Source organism: Somniosus microcephalus, chromosome 8, assembly GCF_052327205.1.
Source record: "Somniosus microcephalus isolate GS21.2 chromosome 8, FLI_Smic_1.0, whole genome shotgun sequence".
NCBI classification, from domain to species: Eukaryota; Metazoa; Chordata; class Chondrichthyes; order Squaliformes; family Somniosidae; genus Somniosus; species Somniosus microcephalus.
In genome coordinates, this window is record NC_140994.1 from 99,397,259 (window position 1) to 99,415,292 (window position 18,034).

The 18,034-nt window shown below is 55.9% G+C and overlaps 1 protein-coding gene across 1 annotated transcript in view; it reads left to right on the plus strand.

Annotated features, from left to right (window-relative positions):
- The window catches only part of LOC147113721 (hexokinase-1-like), a 151,033-nt gene extending 149,001 nt beyond the window's left edge, over window positions 1-2,032 (plus strand). Inside the window, exon 18 of the mRNA XM_085995041.1 lies at window positions 1,163-2,032. Within this exon, the coding sequence (XP_085851167.1) occupies window positions 1,163-1,304 (142 nt within the window). The 3' untranslated portion in view covers window positions 1,305-2,032. The remainder of the gene's footprint in view (window positions 1-1,162) is intronic.
- Window positions 2,033-18,034: the final 16,002 nt, after the last annotated feature.

The window sequence follows — 18,034 nt, forward strand, 5'->3', positions numbered from 1 at the left end:
CGGGAGTGCACTGTGAGCAGGTGTATACCGGGAGTGCTCTGTGAGCTGGTGTATACCGGGAGTGCTCTGTGAGCAGGTGTATACCGGGAGTGCACTGTGAGCTGGTGTATTCCGGGAGTGCTCTGAGCAGGTGTATACCGGGAGTGCCCTGTGAGCAGGTGTATACCGGTAGTGCCCTGTGAGCAGGTGTATACCGGGAGTGCACTGTGAGCAGGTGTATACCGGGAGTGCACTGTGAGCAGGTGTATACCGGGAGTGCACTGTGAGCAGGTGTATACCGGGAGTGCACTGTGAGCAGGTGTATACCGGGAGTGCACTGTGAGCAGGTGTATACCGGGAGTGCACTGTGAGCAGGTGTATACCGGGAGTGCTCTGAGCAGGTGTATACCGGGAGTGCTCTGTGAGCAGGTGTATACCGGGAGTGCTCTGTGAGCAGGTGTATTCCGGGAGTGCTCTGAGCAGGTGTATACCGGGAGTGCACTGTGAGCAGGTGTATACCGGGAGTGATTTGTGAGCAGGTGTGTATACCTGGAGTGCCCTGTGAGTAGGTATTCGGGGAGTGGGGGATGGGGTGTACTTCCACACAGACTTTAGGAAGTCGCGCTGCTACAGCACATATCAGAAAATGGCAGGTGCTGCCCGCAATTGAAATGAATGGGCGGAGCCGAGGAAGAAGAATCAGAGCAATGAAGCACAAACACAAAGACCATTTGAGGCGAACAACAAAGCTGCAGACTAGTGCATCAAAGTTGCATTACACAAGAGAATGGAGGCCTGCTTTCTGGTGCTTCGAGGCTCAGTGCAGCACGACACAGACCAGAAAGTCCCAGATCTGATCAGCTCCATGCTTTGCTAACTGCTGTCAGTGGGGACTGCAGCCCCCTGGGATTATAGGGAGTAGAGCAATAGCTCCGGTCCCATTCCCAGCCAGTGCCTGAATCTTGCTTCGAATTCTGTGCTTTGCCCATGTCCTGCTAACAGTCCAGTGTTTGTTTAACTCCTGGTCTGTAATCCTGAGTGCACTGATGTTGCTTTTAGTCACTAGATCATTGCAGAGTCTCGCCTCTTGGTTATTGATGAAATGGTATGTTGTGGGACTGGGATTAGGCAGAATTCATGACCAAACAGTCACACTGAGATGTTGTTTCTTTTTCCTTAACAGTTTTTCAAAGATCATGTATAAAACAGTGAAGGAACTAGCCCCAAAATGTGATGTGACGTTCCTGTTATCAGAAGATGGCAGTGGAAAGGGAGCTGCCCTTATTACAGCCGTGGCTTGTAGACTTCGTGAATCTGGGCAGTAAGACCCTCATGGACAGCACTAACTCCTGGGACAGGGGTAGTATTGCATATTCCCTGCACTTTTCTTTTTAAAACAGCTATGGCTCGATCGTCATAGTTGAGGTTTTTCACAAGTGTGTTCTGCTGAGCACGGCATAGATAAACGTGCAAAAAACTTCCGTATGAAATGCCAAAAAGAACAGCAGCAACACACAAGTTAATTAGAGGCTGCTGGATTTGCATAAGTCCCAATTTCAAGTCATCACTGTGCTCTGTATCAACTCCAGTTTTATGCTTTCTGTCACCCAAATACACTAGCATTTAAAGCGTCTGTTCACTGATTTTCCTAAGGCTGTTGAAGGGGATGAAACTGGAATTGAGCTCCACCTAACCTGCTTTGTTGTAGCTGTACAACATTCTTAGTAACAAAGGTATTCTGATTTACCTGTTGTTTGTTATATAATTTGTGAAGTATTGTGTCGTGTCTTAATAAAGGTATATATATTTGGTAACTTAAAATTTCCCCAGAGAAATGAAAGCAGTTGTTCCAATCTGAAATGCATTTTCAGGAAACTTTGTTGAGTGTTGTGTTACTCATTGCCGTCACTTCTTGTAGATGAGTATGTTGAGATTTATGTAAAATGCATGCCTTGCTGATGTCGCAGAACCTTTAATTTTATACACTCTGGTAGAGGCACATGTGTTTTAAAGTGATATTGTGCATTCATTAAACTTTACCTGATGTGCATCATATAGAACACTGTGACTTCTTTGGGAGAACATTATGGGATAACTTTACAAGTCTGCTCACTGTGAGGGAGCTAACAGATATTGGAGACTGGGGAATGGGGGCTCGGGAGAGATGGACATATATATATTGGGGATTGGACACAGTTATAGTGGGATTTACACAGCGCTATAATGAAGCTCAGAGGTAATGGGGCTCAGACAGCTAGATTTCTCAACAATTAATAGACTGTACTTGACAATCTGGGAGATTAGATTTAATTTAATAGCCTCGATACAAAGGATCTTCCCTCAATTTTAAGGAAATGCTGATGAAGGAATGAAGAGACTGTGATGAAAATGATGATGACCCTTAAACCTCCTCTTTGCATTGCTCCCCTGAAAGCCTAGAGTGGAACTGAAGCAAGTAATCTCATAGTGAAAGCATACACTACTACAAGATGGAGTTACAGCAAACAGCAGTGCACAAACAATTCAGGAATTTCCAAGGAGCTGCCAATCCCACGTGCTGATCTTAGGCTCAATAGTCACCACGAGATCCCCTCCGATGGAGCTCTGTGTAAGGAAGGGAGGCTCGGGGAAGAGATGGAGACTGGGGAATGGGGGTTCAGGGGAGAGAGGAAGATTGGGGGCTTGGGGAGAGATGGAGACTCAGGAACGGGGGCTCGGGGAGAGAGGGGAGATGGGAATGAAGGCTCGGGGAGAGAGGAAGACTGGGAATGGGGGCTCGGGGAGAAAGACTGGGGAATGGGGAGAGATGGAGACGGGAATGGGGGCTCGGAGAGCAGAAGACTAGGAAATGGGGGCTTGGGGAGAGAGGGAGACTGGGGAATGGGGGCTTAGGGAGAGCGGAGGACTGGAATGGGGGCTCGGGGAGAGGGAGACTGGGGAAGCTTGGGTGCAGAGAGGGAGACTCGGGAATGGGGGAGAGAAGGAGAATGGAGGATTGGGGAGATGGATACTGGGGAATGGGGGATTCAGTGGCGAGATTATGATGGGAATGGGAGCTCGGGGTGGACAGGGAGACTGGGGAATGGGGCTCGGGAGAGGGAGTCGGGGATGGAGGCGTCGGGGAGTGCGGGAGAGTAGGGAATGAGTGAGGGAGGCTGGGGAACTGGTGCTCGGGGAGAGAGACTGGGAATGGAGGCTCGGCTGAGGGGGGCTAAGAATGGGGGCTCGGGAGCCTGGGGAATTGGGGGAAGGTAGAGTGATGGAGACTGGGAAATTGGGACTGGGGAGAGGGAGAATGGGGCACAGTAGCTTGGGAAGTTGGTGATTGTGGAATGGGGGCTCAGGATAGAGATGGAGACGGGGTATGGGGGATCGGAGGAGAGTGGGAAACTGGGAAATTGAGGCTCGGGGAAGAGGGAGTCTGGGAAATGGGTCTTGGTTAGTTGGAGACTGGGGAATGGTGGCTCGAGGAGAGAGGGAGACTGGGGAATGGTGGCTCGAGGAGAGAGGGAGACTGGGGAATGGGGGCTCGGGGAGAGAGGGAGACTGGGAAATGGGGGCTCAGGGATACTGGGGAATGGGGGCTCGGAGAGGGAGATTGGGGAATGGGGGCTTGGGAGGAGAGTGGGGGTTGGGGAGAGAGGGTGACTGAGGAATAGGGAAGAAGGGAGAGATGGCGGTTAGGGAGACGGGAAACTGGGAATGGTGGATCGGGGAGAGAGGGAAACTGGGAAATTAGGCTTGGGGAGTGAATTTGAGACTGGGGAATAAGTGAGGGGAGTGATGGTGACTGAGGAATGGGGGCTCGGGAAAGAGGGAGACTGGGGAATGGGGGCTCGGGGGGGAGAGGGAGACTGAGGAATGGGGGCTCGGGGAGACTAGGAAATGGGGTCTCGGGGAGAGGGGGAATGGGGGCTCGGGGAGACTAGGGAATGGGGGCTCGGGGAGAGGTAGACTGGGGAATGGTGGCCTGGGGAGAGAGGGAGACTGGCGAATGGAGGCTCAGAGAGAGAGAAGGAGACTGGGGCATGGGGGCTCGGGGAGAGAGGGAGACTGGGGAATGGGGGCTCGGGGAGAGGGAGACTGGGGAATGGGGGCTCGGGGAGAGAGGGAGACTGGGGAATGGGGGCTCGGGGAGAGAGGGAGACTGGGGAATGGGGGCTCGGGGAGAGAGGGAGACTGGGGAATGGGGGCTCGGGGAGAGAGGGAGACTGGGGAATGGGGGCTCGGGGAGACTGGGGAATGGGGGCTCGGGGAGAGAGGGAGACTGGGGAATGGGGGCTCGGGGAGAGAGGGAGACTGGGGAATGGGGGCTCGGGGAGACTGGGGAATGGGGGCTCGGGGAGAGAGGGAGACTGGGGAATGGGGGCTCGGGGAGAGAGGGAGACTGGGGAATGGGGGCTCGGGGAGAGAGGGAGACTGGGGAATGGGGGCTCGGGGAGACTGGGGAATGGGGAGTCGGAGACTGGGCAATGGGGGCTCGGGGGAGACTGGGGAATGGGGGCTCGTGGAGATGGGGAGACAGGAATGGGGGCTCGGGGAGAGAGGGAGACGGGAATGGGGGCTCGGGGAGAGGGAGACTGGGGAATGGGGAGAGAGGGAGACTGGGGAATGGGGGAGAGGGAGGCTGGGGGCTCGGGGGAGAGAGGGAGACGGGAATGAGGGAGACGGGGCTCGGGGGAGAGGGAGACTGGGGAATGGAAGCTCAGAGAGTGGAAGACGGGAATGGGGGCTCGGGGAGAGATGGAGACTGGGAAATGGGGGGCTCGGAGAGTGGAAGACTGGGGAACGGGAGCTCGGGAGACACGGAGACGGGAATGGGAGCTCGGGAGAGAGAGGGACTCTGGGGAATGGGGGCTTGGTGAGAGAGGGAGCCTGTGATGGAAGGGTCACAGAGTGCAGGAGAGTGGGGAATGGGGGCTCGGAGGTGGGTAACGGGAGAGTAGGGAATAGTGGAGGAGTAGAGAGGGAGACTGGGGAATGGGGGCTCGGGAGAGAGATGAAGACTAGGGAATGGGGGCTTGGTGGGAGAGGGAATCTGGGATGGACGGGTCGGGAAATGCTGGAGAGTAGGGAATAGTGGAGGGGTAGAGAGGGAGACTGGGGAATTAGGACGGGTAGAGAGACTGGGAATGGAGGCTCGGCTGAAAGAACGAGGCTATGAATGGGGCCTCGGAGATGGAGACTGAGGAATGAGAGCACGGGGAGAGAAATGGAAACTGGGGAATGGGTGCGCGGGAGAGATGGGGAATTGGGTCTAGGGGAGAGATGGTGACCGGGGAATGGGATCTAGGAGAGAGATGAAGACTGGGCAATGGGGCTCGGGAGAGGGTTTGAGAGAGAAAATAGAGACTCCCGGGGGGCGCGGGGGGGGGGGGGGAGAAGAGATGAAGACTGGGGAATGGGGCCTCGGGGAGACAGAGATTGGGGAATGGGGGCTCGGGGAGATGAAGAATTGGGAATGGGGGCTCGGGCAGACGGAGATTGGGGAATGGGGGCTCGGCTGGAGAATGGGAGAGTGGGGGTTGGGGGGGACAGAGGGTGATTGAGGAATAGGGAAGTGGGGAGAGATGGAGACCGGGGAAACTGGAAATGGTGGCTCGGGGAGGGAGACTGGGGAATGGGGGCCTGGGGAGAGAGGGAGAATGGGGGAGAGGGAGACTGGGGAATGGGGGCTCAGGAGAGAGATGTTGACTGGGGAGAGAGGGAGTCTGTGGTATTGGGAGGTGGAGAGATTGAGAGCAGGGAATGGGGGCTCAGCAAGATTAGGAATGGAGGCTTGGCGGGAGAGTGGGAAATGGCTCGAGGAGAGTGGCAGACGGGAAGGGGGAAGGTGGAGACGGGCATGGGGACTCGGGAGGAGAATGGGAGTCTAGGGAATGGGATGTCGGGGAGAGTGGGGAATGGGGGTTGGGGGAAATAGGTAGACTGGGGAATGGAGTCTTGAGGAGAGATGGAGATGGGAAAGGGGAGGATTGAGAAATGGGGGTTCAGAGGGAAATTATAACGGGAATGGGGGCTCGGGAGAAAGACGGAGACTGGGGAATGGGAGCTCTGAGGGGCACGGGAATGGAGGCTCGGGAGGAAAATGGTGACTGGGGAATGGGAGCTTGGGGGGGCAGGGGCTCTGGAGGAGGGGGAGACTGAGGGAAGAGGGGACAGAGGGAGATGGGGGATCTGGAGGAGAGGGATACTGGGGAATGGGGGCTTGGGAAGAGGGGGAGAATGTGGAATGAGGCTCAGGAGAGAAGGGGAGACGGGTATGGGGAAGGGGAGAGAGGGAGACGGAGTAAGCGGGCTTGGGTGCAGAGGGAGACTGGGGAATGAGGACTCAGGTAATGACTGGGAATGGGGCTCGGAAGAAAAATGGAGACGGGAATGGGGGCTCGGAAGAGAGATGAAGACTGTGGAATGGTAGCTTGGTGTGGGAGGGAGTCTGGGATGGAGGGGTCGGGGAATGCGGAAGAGTGGGAATGGGGGAGGGAAGAGAGGGAGACTGGGGAATTGTTTCTAGAAGAGTAAGACTGGGAATGGAACTCGGCTGAGAGAGGGAAGCTATGAATGTGGCCTCGGGAGCCTGTGGAATTGGGGGAAGGTAGAGTGATGGAGACTGGGGAATGGGGGCTCGGGGACAGAGAGGGAGACTGAGGAATGGGGCTCAGGGTGAAAGGCAGACTGAGGAATGGGGGCTCGGGGTGAGAGGGGGAATGGGGGCTCGGGGGCAGAGAGGGAGACTGGGGAATGGGGGCTCGGGGACAGAGAGGGAGACTGGGGAATGGGGGCTCGGGGAGGGAGACTGAAGAATAGGGGCGCGGGAGAGGGAGGGAGACGGAGGAATGTGGGCTCGGGGAGAGTGAGATTGGGGAATGGGTGCTCGGGTGAGAGGGATACTGAGAAATGGGGACTGAGGAATAGGGGCTCAGGACAGAGTGGGAGATGGGAATGGTGGCTCGGGGAGAGGGAGACTGGGGAATGGGGGCTTGGTGAGAGAGGGAGTCTGGGGAATGTGGGCTTGGGGAGAGAGGGAGACTGGGGAATGGGGGCTCGGGGAGAGGGAGACTGAGGAATGGGGGCTCGGGGTGAGAGAGGGAGACTGGGGAATGGGGTCTCGGGGAGAGAGGGAGACTGGGGAATGTGGGCTCGGGGAGAGGAAGACTGGGGAATGGGGGCTCGGGGAGAGAGGGAGACTGGGGAATGGGGGCTCGGGGAGAGAGGGAGACTGGGGAATGGGGGCTCGGGGAGAGAGTGAGACTGGGGAATGGTGGCTCGGGAGAGAGAGGGAGACTGGGGAATGTGGGCTCGAGGAGAGAGTGAGACTGCAGAATGGGGCCTCGGGCGAGAGAGGGAGACTGAGGAATGAGGGCTCGGGAGAGAGAGGGAGACTGAGGAATGGGGCTCGGGAGAGAGGGAGACTGGGGAATGGGGGCTTGGTGAGAGAGGGAGACTGGGCAGTGGGGGCTGGGGAGAGAGAGGGAGACTGTGGAATGGGGGCTCGGGAGAGAGATGGAGTCTGTGATGGCAGGGTCGGGGAGTGCAGGAGAGTGGGGAATAGGGGCCCGGAGGTGGGAAACAGGAGATAAGGGAACAGTGAGGGGTAGAAAGGGAGACTGGGGAATTAGGACTGGGGGAGAGAGACTGGGAAAGGTGGCTCGGTTGAGAGAGGGAGGCTATAAATGGGGGCTCAGGGATAGAGATGGAGACTGAGGAATGAGAGCACGGGGAGAGAAATGGGGACTGGGGAATGGGTGCTCCCGAGAGATGGGGAATTGGGTCTAGGGGAGAGATGGTGACCGGGGAATGGGGTCTCGGAGAGAGAGGGAGACTGGGCAATGGGGCTCGGGAGAGTGTTTGAGAGAGAAAATGGAGATTCCGGGGAGTAGAGGTCAGCATTGGGGAATTAGGCCTCGGGGTGACGGAGATTGGGGAATGGGGGCTCGGGAGGAGAGCGGGAGAATGGGGGTTGGGGGAGAGAGGGTGACTGAGGAATAGGGAAGTGGGGAGAGATGGTGGCACGGGGAGGGAGGGAGACTGGGGAATGGGGGCATGGGAGAAAGGGAGACTGGGGAATGGGGGCTCGGGGAAAGGGAGACTGGGGAATAGGGGCTCAGGGGAGAAAGGGAGACTGGGGAATGGGGGCTCGGGGAGAAAGGGAGACTGGGGAATGGGGGCTCGGGGGAGAGGGAGACTGGGGAATGGGGGCTCGGGGAGAAAGGGAGACTGGGGAATGGGGGCTCGGGGAGAGAGGGAGACTGGGGAATGGGGGCTCAGGGAGAAAGGGAGAGAGGGAGACTGGGGAATGGGGGAGAGAGGGAGACTGGGGAATGGGGGCTCGGGGGAGAGGGAGACTGGGGAATGGGAGCTCGGGGAGAGGGAGACTGGGGAATGGGGGAGAGAGGGAGACTGGGGAATGGGGGCTCGGGGGAGAGGGAGACTGGGGAAATGGCATCTCAGGAGAGAGATGGGGAATGGGGGCTCGGGAGGAGAGCGGGAGAATGAGGGTTGGGGGAGAGAGGGTGACTGAGGAATAGGGAAGTGGGGAGAGATGGTGGCATGGGGAGGGAGGGAGACTGGGGAATGGGGGCTTGGGGAGGGAGTGAGACTGGGGAATGGGGGCATGGGAGAAAGGGAGACTGGGGAATGGGGGCTCGGGGAAAGAGGGAGACTGGGGAATGGGGGCTCGGGGGAGAAAGGGAGACTGGGGAATGGGGGAGAGAGGGAGACTGGGGAATGGGGGCTCGGGGGAGAAAGGGAGACTGGGGAATGGGGGAGAGAGGGAGACTGGGGAATGGGGAGAGAGGGTGACTGGGGAATGGGGGCTCGGGGGAGAGGGAGACTGGAGAATGGCATCTCAGGAGAGAGATGCTGACTGGGGAATGGGGTCTCGGGGAGAGAGGGAGTCTGTGATATTGGGAGGTGGAGAGATTGAGAGCAGGGAATGGGGGCTCGGGGGAGAGGGAGACTGGGAATGGGGGCTTGGAGGGAGAGTGGGAAATGGCCCGAGGAGAGTGACAGACTGGGGAAGGGGGGAAGGTGGTGAGGTGGATACTGGGGCATGGGGACTCGGGAGGAGAACTGGAGTCTAGGGAATGGGATGTCGGGGAGAATGGGGGTTGGGGGAAAGAGGTAGACTGGGGAATGGAGGCTCGAGGAGAGATTTAGATGGGAATGGGGGGAGAGATGGGAAATGGATGCTCAGCGCAATTATAACTGGGGAATGGGGGCTCGGGAGAAAGATGGAGACTGGGGAATGGAGCTCCGGGTGGTCACGGGCACTGGGGCCTATGGAGGAGAGGGAGACTGAGTGAGAGGGGACAGAGTGAGGTGGGGTATCTGGAGGAGAGGGGGATACTGGGGGCTCTGGGGAGAGAGGGCAACTGGGGAATGGGGGCTTGGGAAGAGGAGGAGAATGTGGAATGGGTCTTGGGAGAGAAGGGGAGACTGGGGTATGGGAAAGGGGAGGGAGGGAGACTGGGGAAGTGGGCTTGGGTGCAGAGAGGGAGACGGGAATGAGGACTCAGGTAATGTCAGAATGGGGCTCGGAAGAAAAATGGAGACTGGGGAATGGGGGCTCGGGAGAGAGATGAAGACGGGAGTGGGGGCTTGGTGGGGGAGGGAGTCTGGAATGGAGGGGTCGGGGAATACGGGAGGGTGGGGAATGGGGGTGGGGAGAGAGGGAGACTGGGGAATTGATGCTAGGGGAGAAAGATTGGGAATGGAGGCTCGGCTGAGAGAGGGAGGCTATGAATGGGGGCTCGGGAGCCTGTGGAATTGGGGGAAGGTAGAGTGATGGAGACTGGGGAATTGGGACTGGGGAGAGAGGGAGAATGGGGAACGGCAGCTAGGGAAGTTGGAGATTGTGGAATGGGATCTCGGGATAGAGATGGAGACGGGGTATGGGGGATCGGAGGAGAGGGAGACTGGGGAATTGAGGCTGTGGGAGATGGAGACTGGGGAATGGTGGATCGGGGAAGAGGGAGTCTGGGGAATGGGGGTTCGGGGAGAGAGGGAGACTGAGGAATGTGGGCTCAGGAGAGAGGGAGATTGGGGAATGGGGGCTGGGTGAGAGAGGGAGACTGGGCAGTGGGGGCTGGGGAGAGAGAGGGAGACTGTGGAATAGGGGCTCGGGAGAGAGATGGAGTCTGTGATGGCAGGGTCGGGGAGTGCAGGAAAGTGGGGAATAGGGGCCCGGAGGTGGGAAATGGGAGAGTAGGGAACAGTGAGGGGTAGAAAGGGAGACTGGGGAATTAGGACTGGGGGAGAGAGACTGGGAAAGGTGGCTCGGCTGAGAGAGGGAGGCTATGAATTGGGGCTCAGGGATAGAGATGGAGACTGAGGAATGAGAGCACGGGGAGAGAAATGAGGACTGGGGAATGGGTGCTCCTGAGAGATGGGGAATTGGGTCTAGGGGAGAGATGGTGACCGGGGAATGGGGTCTCGGAGAGAGAGGGAGACTGGGCAATGGGGCTCGGGAGAGGGTTTGAGAGAGAAAATGGAGATTCCGGGGAATAGAGGTCAGGATTGGGGAATGAGGCCTCGGGGTGACGGAGATTGGGGAATGGGGCTCGGGAGGAGAGCAGGAGATTGGGGGTTGGGGGCGAGAGGGTGACTGAGGAATAGGGAAGTGGGGAGAGATGGTGGCACGGGGAGGGAGGGAGACTGGGGAATGGGGGCATGGGAGAAAGGGAGACTGGGGAATGGGGGCTTGGGGAGGGAGTGAGACTGGGGAATGGGGGCATGGGAGAAAGGGAGACGGGGAATGGGGGCTCGGGGAAAGAGGGAGACTGGGGAATGGGGGCTCGGGGGAGAACGGGAGACTGGGGAATGGGGGCTCGGGGAGAGAGTGAGACTGGGGAATGGGGGCTCGGGGGAGAAAGGGAGACTGGGGAATGGGGGCTCGGGGAGAAAGGGAGACTGGGGAATGGGGGCTCGGGGAGAGAGGGAGACTGGGGAATGGGGGCTCGGGGAGAAAGGGAGAGAGGGAGACTGGGGAATGGGGGAGAGAGGGAGACTGGGGAATGGGGGCTCGGGGGAGAGGGAGACTGGGGAATGGGGGCTCGGGGAGAAAGGGAGACTGGGGAATGGGGGCTCGGGGAGAGGGAGACTGGGGAATGGGGGAGAGAGGGAGAGGGAGACTGGGGAAATGGCGTCTCAGGAGAGAGATGGGGAATGGGGGCTCGGGAGGAGAGCGGGAGAATGGGGGTTGGGGGAGAGAGGGTGACTGAGGAATAGGGAAGTGGGGAGAGATGGTGGCATGGGGAGGGAGGGAGACTGGGGAATGGGGGCTTGGGGAGGGAGTGAGACTGGGGAATGGGGGCATGGGAGAAAGGGAGACTGGGGAATGGGTGCTCGGGGAAAGAGGGAGACTGGGGAATGGGGGCTCGGGGGAGAAAGGGAGGCTGGGGAATGGGGGAGAGAGGGAGACTGGGGAATGGGGGCTCGGGGGAGAGGGAGACTGGGGAATGGGGGCTCGGGGAGAAAGGGAGACTGGGGAATGGGGGCTCGGGGAGAAAGGGAGACTGGGGAATGGGGGCTCGGGGAGAGAGGGAGACTGGGGAATGGGGGCTCGGGGAGAGAGGGAGACTGGGGAATGGGGGAGAGAGGGAGACTGGGGAATGGGGGAGAGAGGGAGACTGGGGAATGGGGGAGAGAGGGAGACTGGGGAATGGGGGAGAGAGGGAGACTGGGGAATGGGGGCTCGGGGGAGAAAGGGAGACTGGCGAATGGGGGAGAGAGGGAGACTGGGGAATGGGGGAGAGAGGGAGACTGGGGAATGGGGGCTCGGGGGAGAAAGGGAGACTGGGGAATGGGGGCTCGGGGGAGAGGGAGACTGGAGAATGGCGTCTCAGGAGAGAGATGCTGACTGGGGAATGGGGTCTCGGGGAGAGAGGGAGTCTGTGATATTGGGAGGTGGAGAGATTGAGAGCAGGGAATGGGGGCTCGGGGGAGAGGGAGACTGGGAATGGGGGCTTGGAGGGAGAGTGGGAAATGGCCCGAAGAGAGTGACAGACTGGGGAAGGGGGGAAGGTGGTGAGGTGGAGACTGAGGCATGGGGACTCGGGAGGAGAACGGGAGTCTAGGGAATGGGATGTCGGGGAGAATGGGGGTTGGGGGAAAGAGGTAGACTGGGGAATGGATGCTCGAGGAGAGATTTAGATGGGAATGGGGGGAGAGATGGGAAATGGGGGCTCAGCGCAATTATAACTGGGGAATGGGGGCTCTGGAGAAAGATGGAGACTGGGGAATGGAGCTCCGGGGGGTCACGGGCACTGGGGCCTCGGGAGGAGAGGGAGACTGAGTGAGAGGGGACAGAGTGAGTTGGGGTATCTGGAGGAGAGGGGGATACTGGGGGCTCTGGGGAGAGAGGGCAACTGGGGAATGGGGGCTTGGGAAGAGGAGGAGAATGTGGAATGGTTCTTTGGAGAGAAGGGGAGACTGGGGTATGGGAAAGGGGAGGGAGGGAGACTGGGGAAGTGGGCTTGGGTGCAGAGAGGGAGACGGGAATGAGGACTCAGGTAATGTCAGAATGGGGCTCGGAAGAAAAATGGAGACTGGGGAATGGGGGCTTGGGAGAGAGATGAAGACGGGAGTGGGGTCTTGGTGGGGGAGGGAGTCTGGAATGGAGGGGTCGGGGAATGCGGGAGGGTGGGGAATGGGGGTGGGGAGCGAGGGAGACTGGTTATTGATGCTAGGGGAGAAAGATTGGGAATGGAGGCTCGGCTGAGAGAGGGAGGCTATGAATGGGGGCTCGGGAGCCTGTGGAATTGGGGGAAGGTAGAGTGATGGAGACTGGGGAATTGGGACTGGGGAGAGAGGGAGAATGGGGAACGGCAGCTAGGGAAGTTGGAGATTGTGGAATGGGATCTCGGGATCTCCCGCCCTGTTTCCTCACAGAATCTCCCGCCCTGTTTACTCACAGAATCTCCCGCCCTGTTTACTCTCAGAATCTCCCGCCCTGTTTACTCACAGAATCTCCCACCCTGTTTACTCTCAGAATCTCCCGCCCTGTTTACTCACAGAATCTCCTGCCCTGTTTACTCTCAGAATCTCCCGCCCTGTTTACTCTCAGAATCACCCGCCCTGTTTACTCACAGAATCTCCCGCCCTGTTTACTCACAGAATCTCCCGCCCTGTTTACTCACATAATCTCCCACCCTGTTTACTCACAGAATCTCCCGCCCTGTTTACTCACAGAATCTTCCGCCCTGTTTACTCACATAACCTCCCACCCTGTTTACTCACAGAATCTCCCGCCCTGTTTACTCACAGAATCTCCCGCCCTGTTTACTCACATAATCTCCCACCCTGTTTACTCACAGAATCTCCCGCCCTGTTTACTCACAGAATCTCCCGCCCTGTTTACTCACATAACCTCCCACCCTGTTTACTCACAGAATCTCCCGCCCTGTTTACTCACATAACCTCCCGCCCTGTTTACTCACAGAATCTCCCGCCCTGTTTACTCACAGAATCTCCCGCCCTGTTTACTCACAGAATCTCCCGCCCTCTTTACTCACAGAATCTCCCGCCCTGTTTACTCACAGAATCTCCCGCCCTCTTTACTCACAGAATCTCCCGCCCTGTTTACTCACAGAATCTCCCGCCCTGTTTACTCACAGAATCTCCCGCCCTGTTTACTCACAGAATCTCCCGCCCTGTTTACTCACAGAATCTCCCGCCCTGTTTACTCACAGAATCTCCCGCCCTGTTTACTCACAGAATCTCCCGCCCTGTTTACTCACAGAATCTCCCGCCCTGTTTACTCACAGAATCTCCCGCCCTGTTTACTCACAGAATCTCCCGCCCTGTTTACTCACAGAATCTCCCGCCCTGTTTACTCACAGAATCTCCCGCCCTGTTTACTCACAGAATCTCCCGCCCTGTTTACTCACAGAATCTCCCGCCCTGTTTACTCACAGAATCTCCCGCCCTGTTTACTCACAGAATCTCCCGCCCTGTTTACTCACAGAATCTCCCGCCCTGTTTACTCACAGAATCTCCCGCCCTGTTTACTCACAGAATCTCCCGCCCTGTTTACTCACAGAATCTCCCGCCCTGTTTACTCTCAGAATCTCCCGCCCTGTTTACTCACAGAATCTCCCGCCCTGTTTACTCACAGAATCTCCCGCCCTGTTTACTCACAGAATCTCTCACCCTGTTTACTCTCAGAATCTCCCGCCCTGTTTACTCACAGAATCTCCCGCCCTGTTTACTCACAGAATCTCCCGCCCTGTTTACTCAGAATCTCCCACCCTGTTTACTCACAGAATCTCCCGCTCTTTATACTCACAGAATCGCCTGCTCTGTTTGATGGGACAGTGTAGCGGGAGATTTACTCTGTATCTAACCCGTGTTGTACCTACCCTGGGAGTGTTTGATGGGACAGTGTAGAGGGAGCTTTACTCTGTATATAACCTGTGCTGTACCTGCCCTGGGAGTGTTTGATGAGACAGTGTAGAGGGATCTTTACTCTGTATCTAACCCGTGTTGTACCTACCCTGGGAGTGTTTGATGGGACAGTGTAGAGGGAGCTTTACTCTGTATTTAACCTGTGCTGTACCTGCCCTGGGAGTCTTTGATGGGACAGTGTAGAGGGAGATTTAGTGCCTGTTAAATCCGTGAATCTTGATGCATGGTGTCCTTCAATAAATAGACAGAGACTGCAGAGGAACAATCAACAGGTATTTACTGGATGAGGGTTACCCTAAACTAACAGTACAGATCCCTACTCAGGGTTTATATACAGGTGTGGTCACTGCTGGTACTATAGTATACAGGAGCTGTCAAAAAGTAGTTCTCCCCTTAAAGGTACATACATTAAAATTCCTCCCCTTTAAGATTAACAGTACCATAACATTCATTTAACAATTAACACTTTTAACATGCAACATTAACTGAAAATAGTCCATTTATAAATTCAGTCTTTGGGGCAGCTGCCTGATCCTTTCTGGATAGCGCCTTTCCTGAGTCTCTGGCCCCCTGTCGTCGGTTGGTTCATCAGCTTCCGATGCTACTGTTTCTGGGGTAGATGCTACCTGTATATCGGGTTCATCACCAGGTATGCGAGACATGGGGTTGACTTGTTCCTGCGACTCTAGGATCTGGTCGACATGGCATCTCACAATGTTCTCCCCAACATCCACTGTGTACATTAGTGGCCCTTGCCGTGTGCATATCGTTCCTGGTTGCCATTTCTCTGTTCGGTAGTCGCGGGCCAAGACTGGTTGCCCTACATTGAAGCTCCTTGTCGGCTTCTCATTGATGTGCTGGAATTGCTTATTCTCAACATCTCTTTGTACATTTGGTCTGAGCAAATCCATACGAGATCTCAACCTTCGGTTAAAGAACATCATGGCCGGGGTCTGGTTGGTGACTGCATGTGTCGCATTTCTGTAGGCTAACAGGAAATTGTCCACTTTATGCTGCAGTGGAATGTCGTCATTGCACATGGCCCTTACTGCTTTCTTAAAGGTTTGTACGAACCTCTCAGCCAATCCATTTGTGGCTGGATGATACGGGGCGGATGTGTAATGCTTTACCCCATTCCTCTTCATAAATCTTCGAAACTCCTCGGATACAAACTGTGGTCTGTTATCAGAGCAAATCTGCTCTGGCAAGCCGTTCCTGGCAAATATGGTCCGTAGGACTGCAATAGTTTTCTCCGTGTTGGTGGAGGACATTTTGATCACCTCAGGCCATTTCAAGTGCGCATCCACGGCTATTAAAAACATTGAGTCCATGAATGGACCAGCAAAATCAATATGCACCCGTTGCCATGGAGATGAGGGCCACTCCCATGGGTGTTGAGGGGCATGTGGTGGTGCATTTTGGACCTTCTGGCATCCTGAGCAGCTCTTTGTCAGGTCCTTGATTTGCTGATCGATCCCCGGCCACCACACATAAGCCCTAGCAAGGCTTTTCATTTTCACCCCTCCCAGATGGCCTTCGTGAAGCTCATTGAGCACTCTCTCCCTTAACTTGGGTGGAATTACCACTCGGGATCCACACATCAAGGTCCATTTTTGGTGATTCCTTGCCGTTATATATAACGTTCACCCTTATTTTTCCTTTGGGGTAGACTTTTTGCCCCGTGTACGTCTTCAAGACGATCTCTGTATCTCTCAAGGGTATATGTGAGAATAGCCGCTTGTAGTCCCTTCGGTTTATGACTGTTAGGGCTGATCCTGTGTCCAATTCCATTTTCACTTGGACTCTGGCTATCTTGAGCGTGACCCAGATAGTTTGGTGATCCTCCGTTTTGATCACATTATGTAGTTTCAGACAACCCAGCTCCTTGCTTCCAGAGTCTGTATCCCTTTTCTGTTCGTCCGAACTACTCTCCGTCCCCTTATGTACCTTCTTGTACTTCTCCTGTGGAGATTTCTTGCTGCTGGTTTTCTTTTCCGACCTGCAGACTCTTGCTATGTGTCGTACTTTTACACACTGTCTGCACACTTGGTCCTTGAACCAGCAATCCTTATGGTCGTGTGTTGTTCTGCCGCAGCGATAGCACTTCACTGTTCCGTATGCCATTTCATTTGTGCCATATTCTTGCGGTCTCCGTTGTATCTCAGCCGCGCCCCGTGCTGCTGCTTCATGTGATACTGCCATGCTGAAAGCCTTGTCCAGCGTAAGATCCTTTTCTGATAGAAGCCGTTTCTGGATTCCTTCACTTTGAAGCCCACACACAAACTTGTCCCTTAAGGTATCTGCTTATCCCGTTCCAAACTGGCAGTTTTTCGATAGCTTGCGCAGTTCCGTTAAATACTCAGCATTACTTTCGTCTTTATGCTGGTTCCTTTTGTGAAACTTAAATCTTTCTGCTATCAGCAGCGGTGTGGGGTTTAAGTGGTCCTGTAGGATTGCCACTATGCTTTCAAAATCCTTTTCCACTGGCTTCTCTGGGGTTACTAGGTTTCGCAGTAAGCCATATGCTTTTGCACCCATGGAATTCAACAATACCAGTGCTTTCCTGTCATCTGGCACTTCATTCGCCTTGCAGTACACTTCTATGCGTTCTACATATGTCGCCCAATCTTCGACTTCATTGTCGAACGCTGTGACACTGCCACTCTTCGGCATCCCTGGGTGTGGTTAGACTGGCTAAAAATGGCATCTCCTGCGGTCTCCCTTCTTCTCCGCTGGCTCAAAATGGCATCTCCCGCACTTTCCTTTCTTCCCGCGCTCTCCCTTCTTCTCCGCTGCGGCAAAAAAAAAAATGGCGTCTCCCTTCTTCTCCGTGGACGCTGCTCAGCCCTTGAACACTGGCTGCGCTCTGCGCGTTTTCCTGCACGCCTCTCTCGTTGACGCCGCTCGGTCCTGAACCCCGGCTGCGCCCTGTGCGCTTTACCCTCTCTCTTACCCCGTCGACGCTGCTCGGCCTTTTTCAGTGCCGTCGGTCAGCTCCAGCCGCCGCTGTCCGGGAAGGGTCTGCGCCGTACCTGCTGCCAGCCCGCTGTGCTGGATCGTCGCGACTGGAGAACCAAGCCCAGCTCTCCACAGCCTCCTCTGCGATGTTCAAGTCCTCTCTGGATGGTTGACGCCCGCAATTCTGGACTCGGCCTTCCCCTTTCACTGCTCTCCAGGAGCGAATCCCTGGGAGGTGATGCAGAGTTGCAGGTAGGTTTGAATCCACTCATCACCAATGTTAAATCCGTGAATCTTGATGTATGGTGTCCTTCAATAAATAGACAGAGACTGCAGAGGAACAATCAACAGGTTTTTACTGGATGAGGGTTACTCTAAACTAACAGTACAGATCCCTACTCAGGGTTTATATACAGGTGTGGTCACTGCCGGTACGACAGTATACAGGAGCTGTCAAAAAGTAGTTCTCCCCTTAAAGGTACATACACTACAGTGCCCAGCACTAACACTCATCTCCTTCAGGGGCACAAAATTCACAAAACCAAGTGTATAATCTGTCAGTTTTTTAATAAGTATTTGAAGCAGACAAAGGCACCAGAACCTGTCGACTTCTTCAATTTGCTGACCTTTTAGTGGAGTATATGGCTTTCAGTAGCTTTGCTTTGTAATCAGAAACACAGAGCACTCCCTT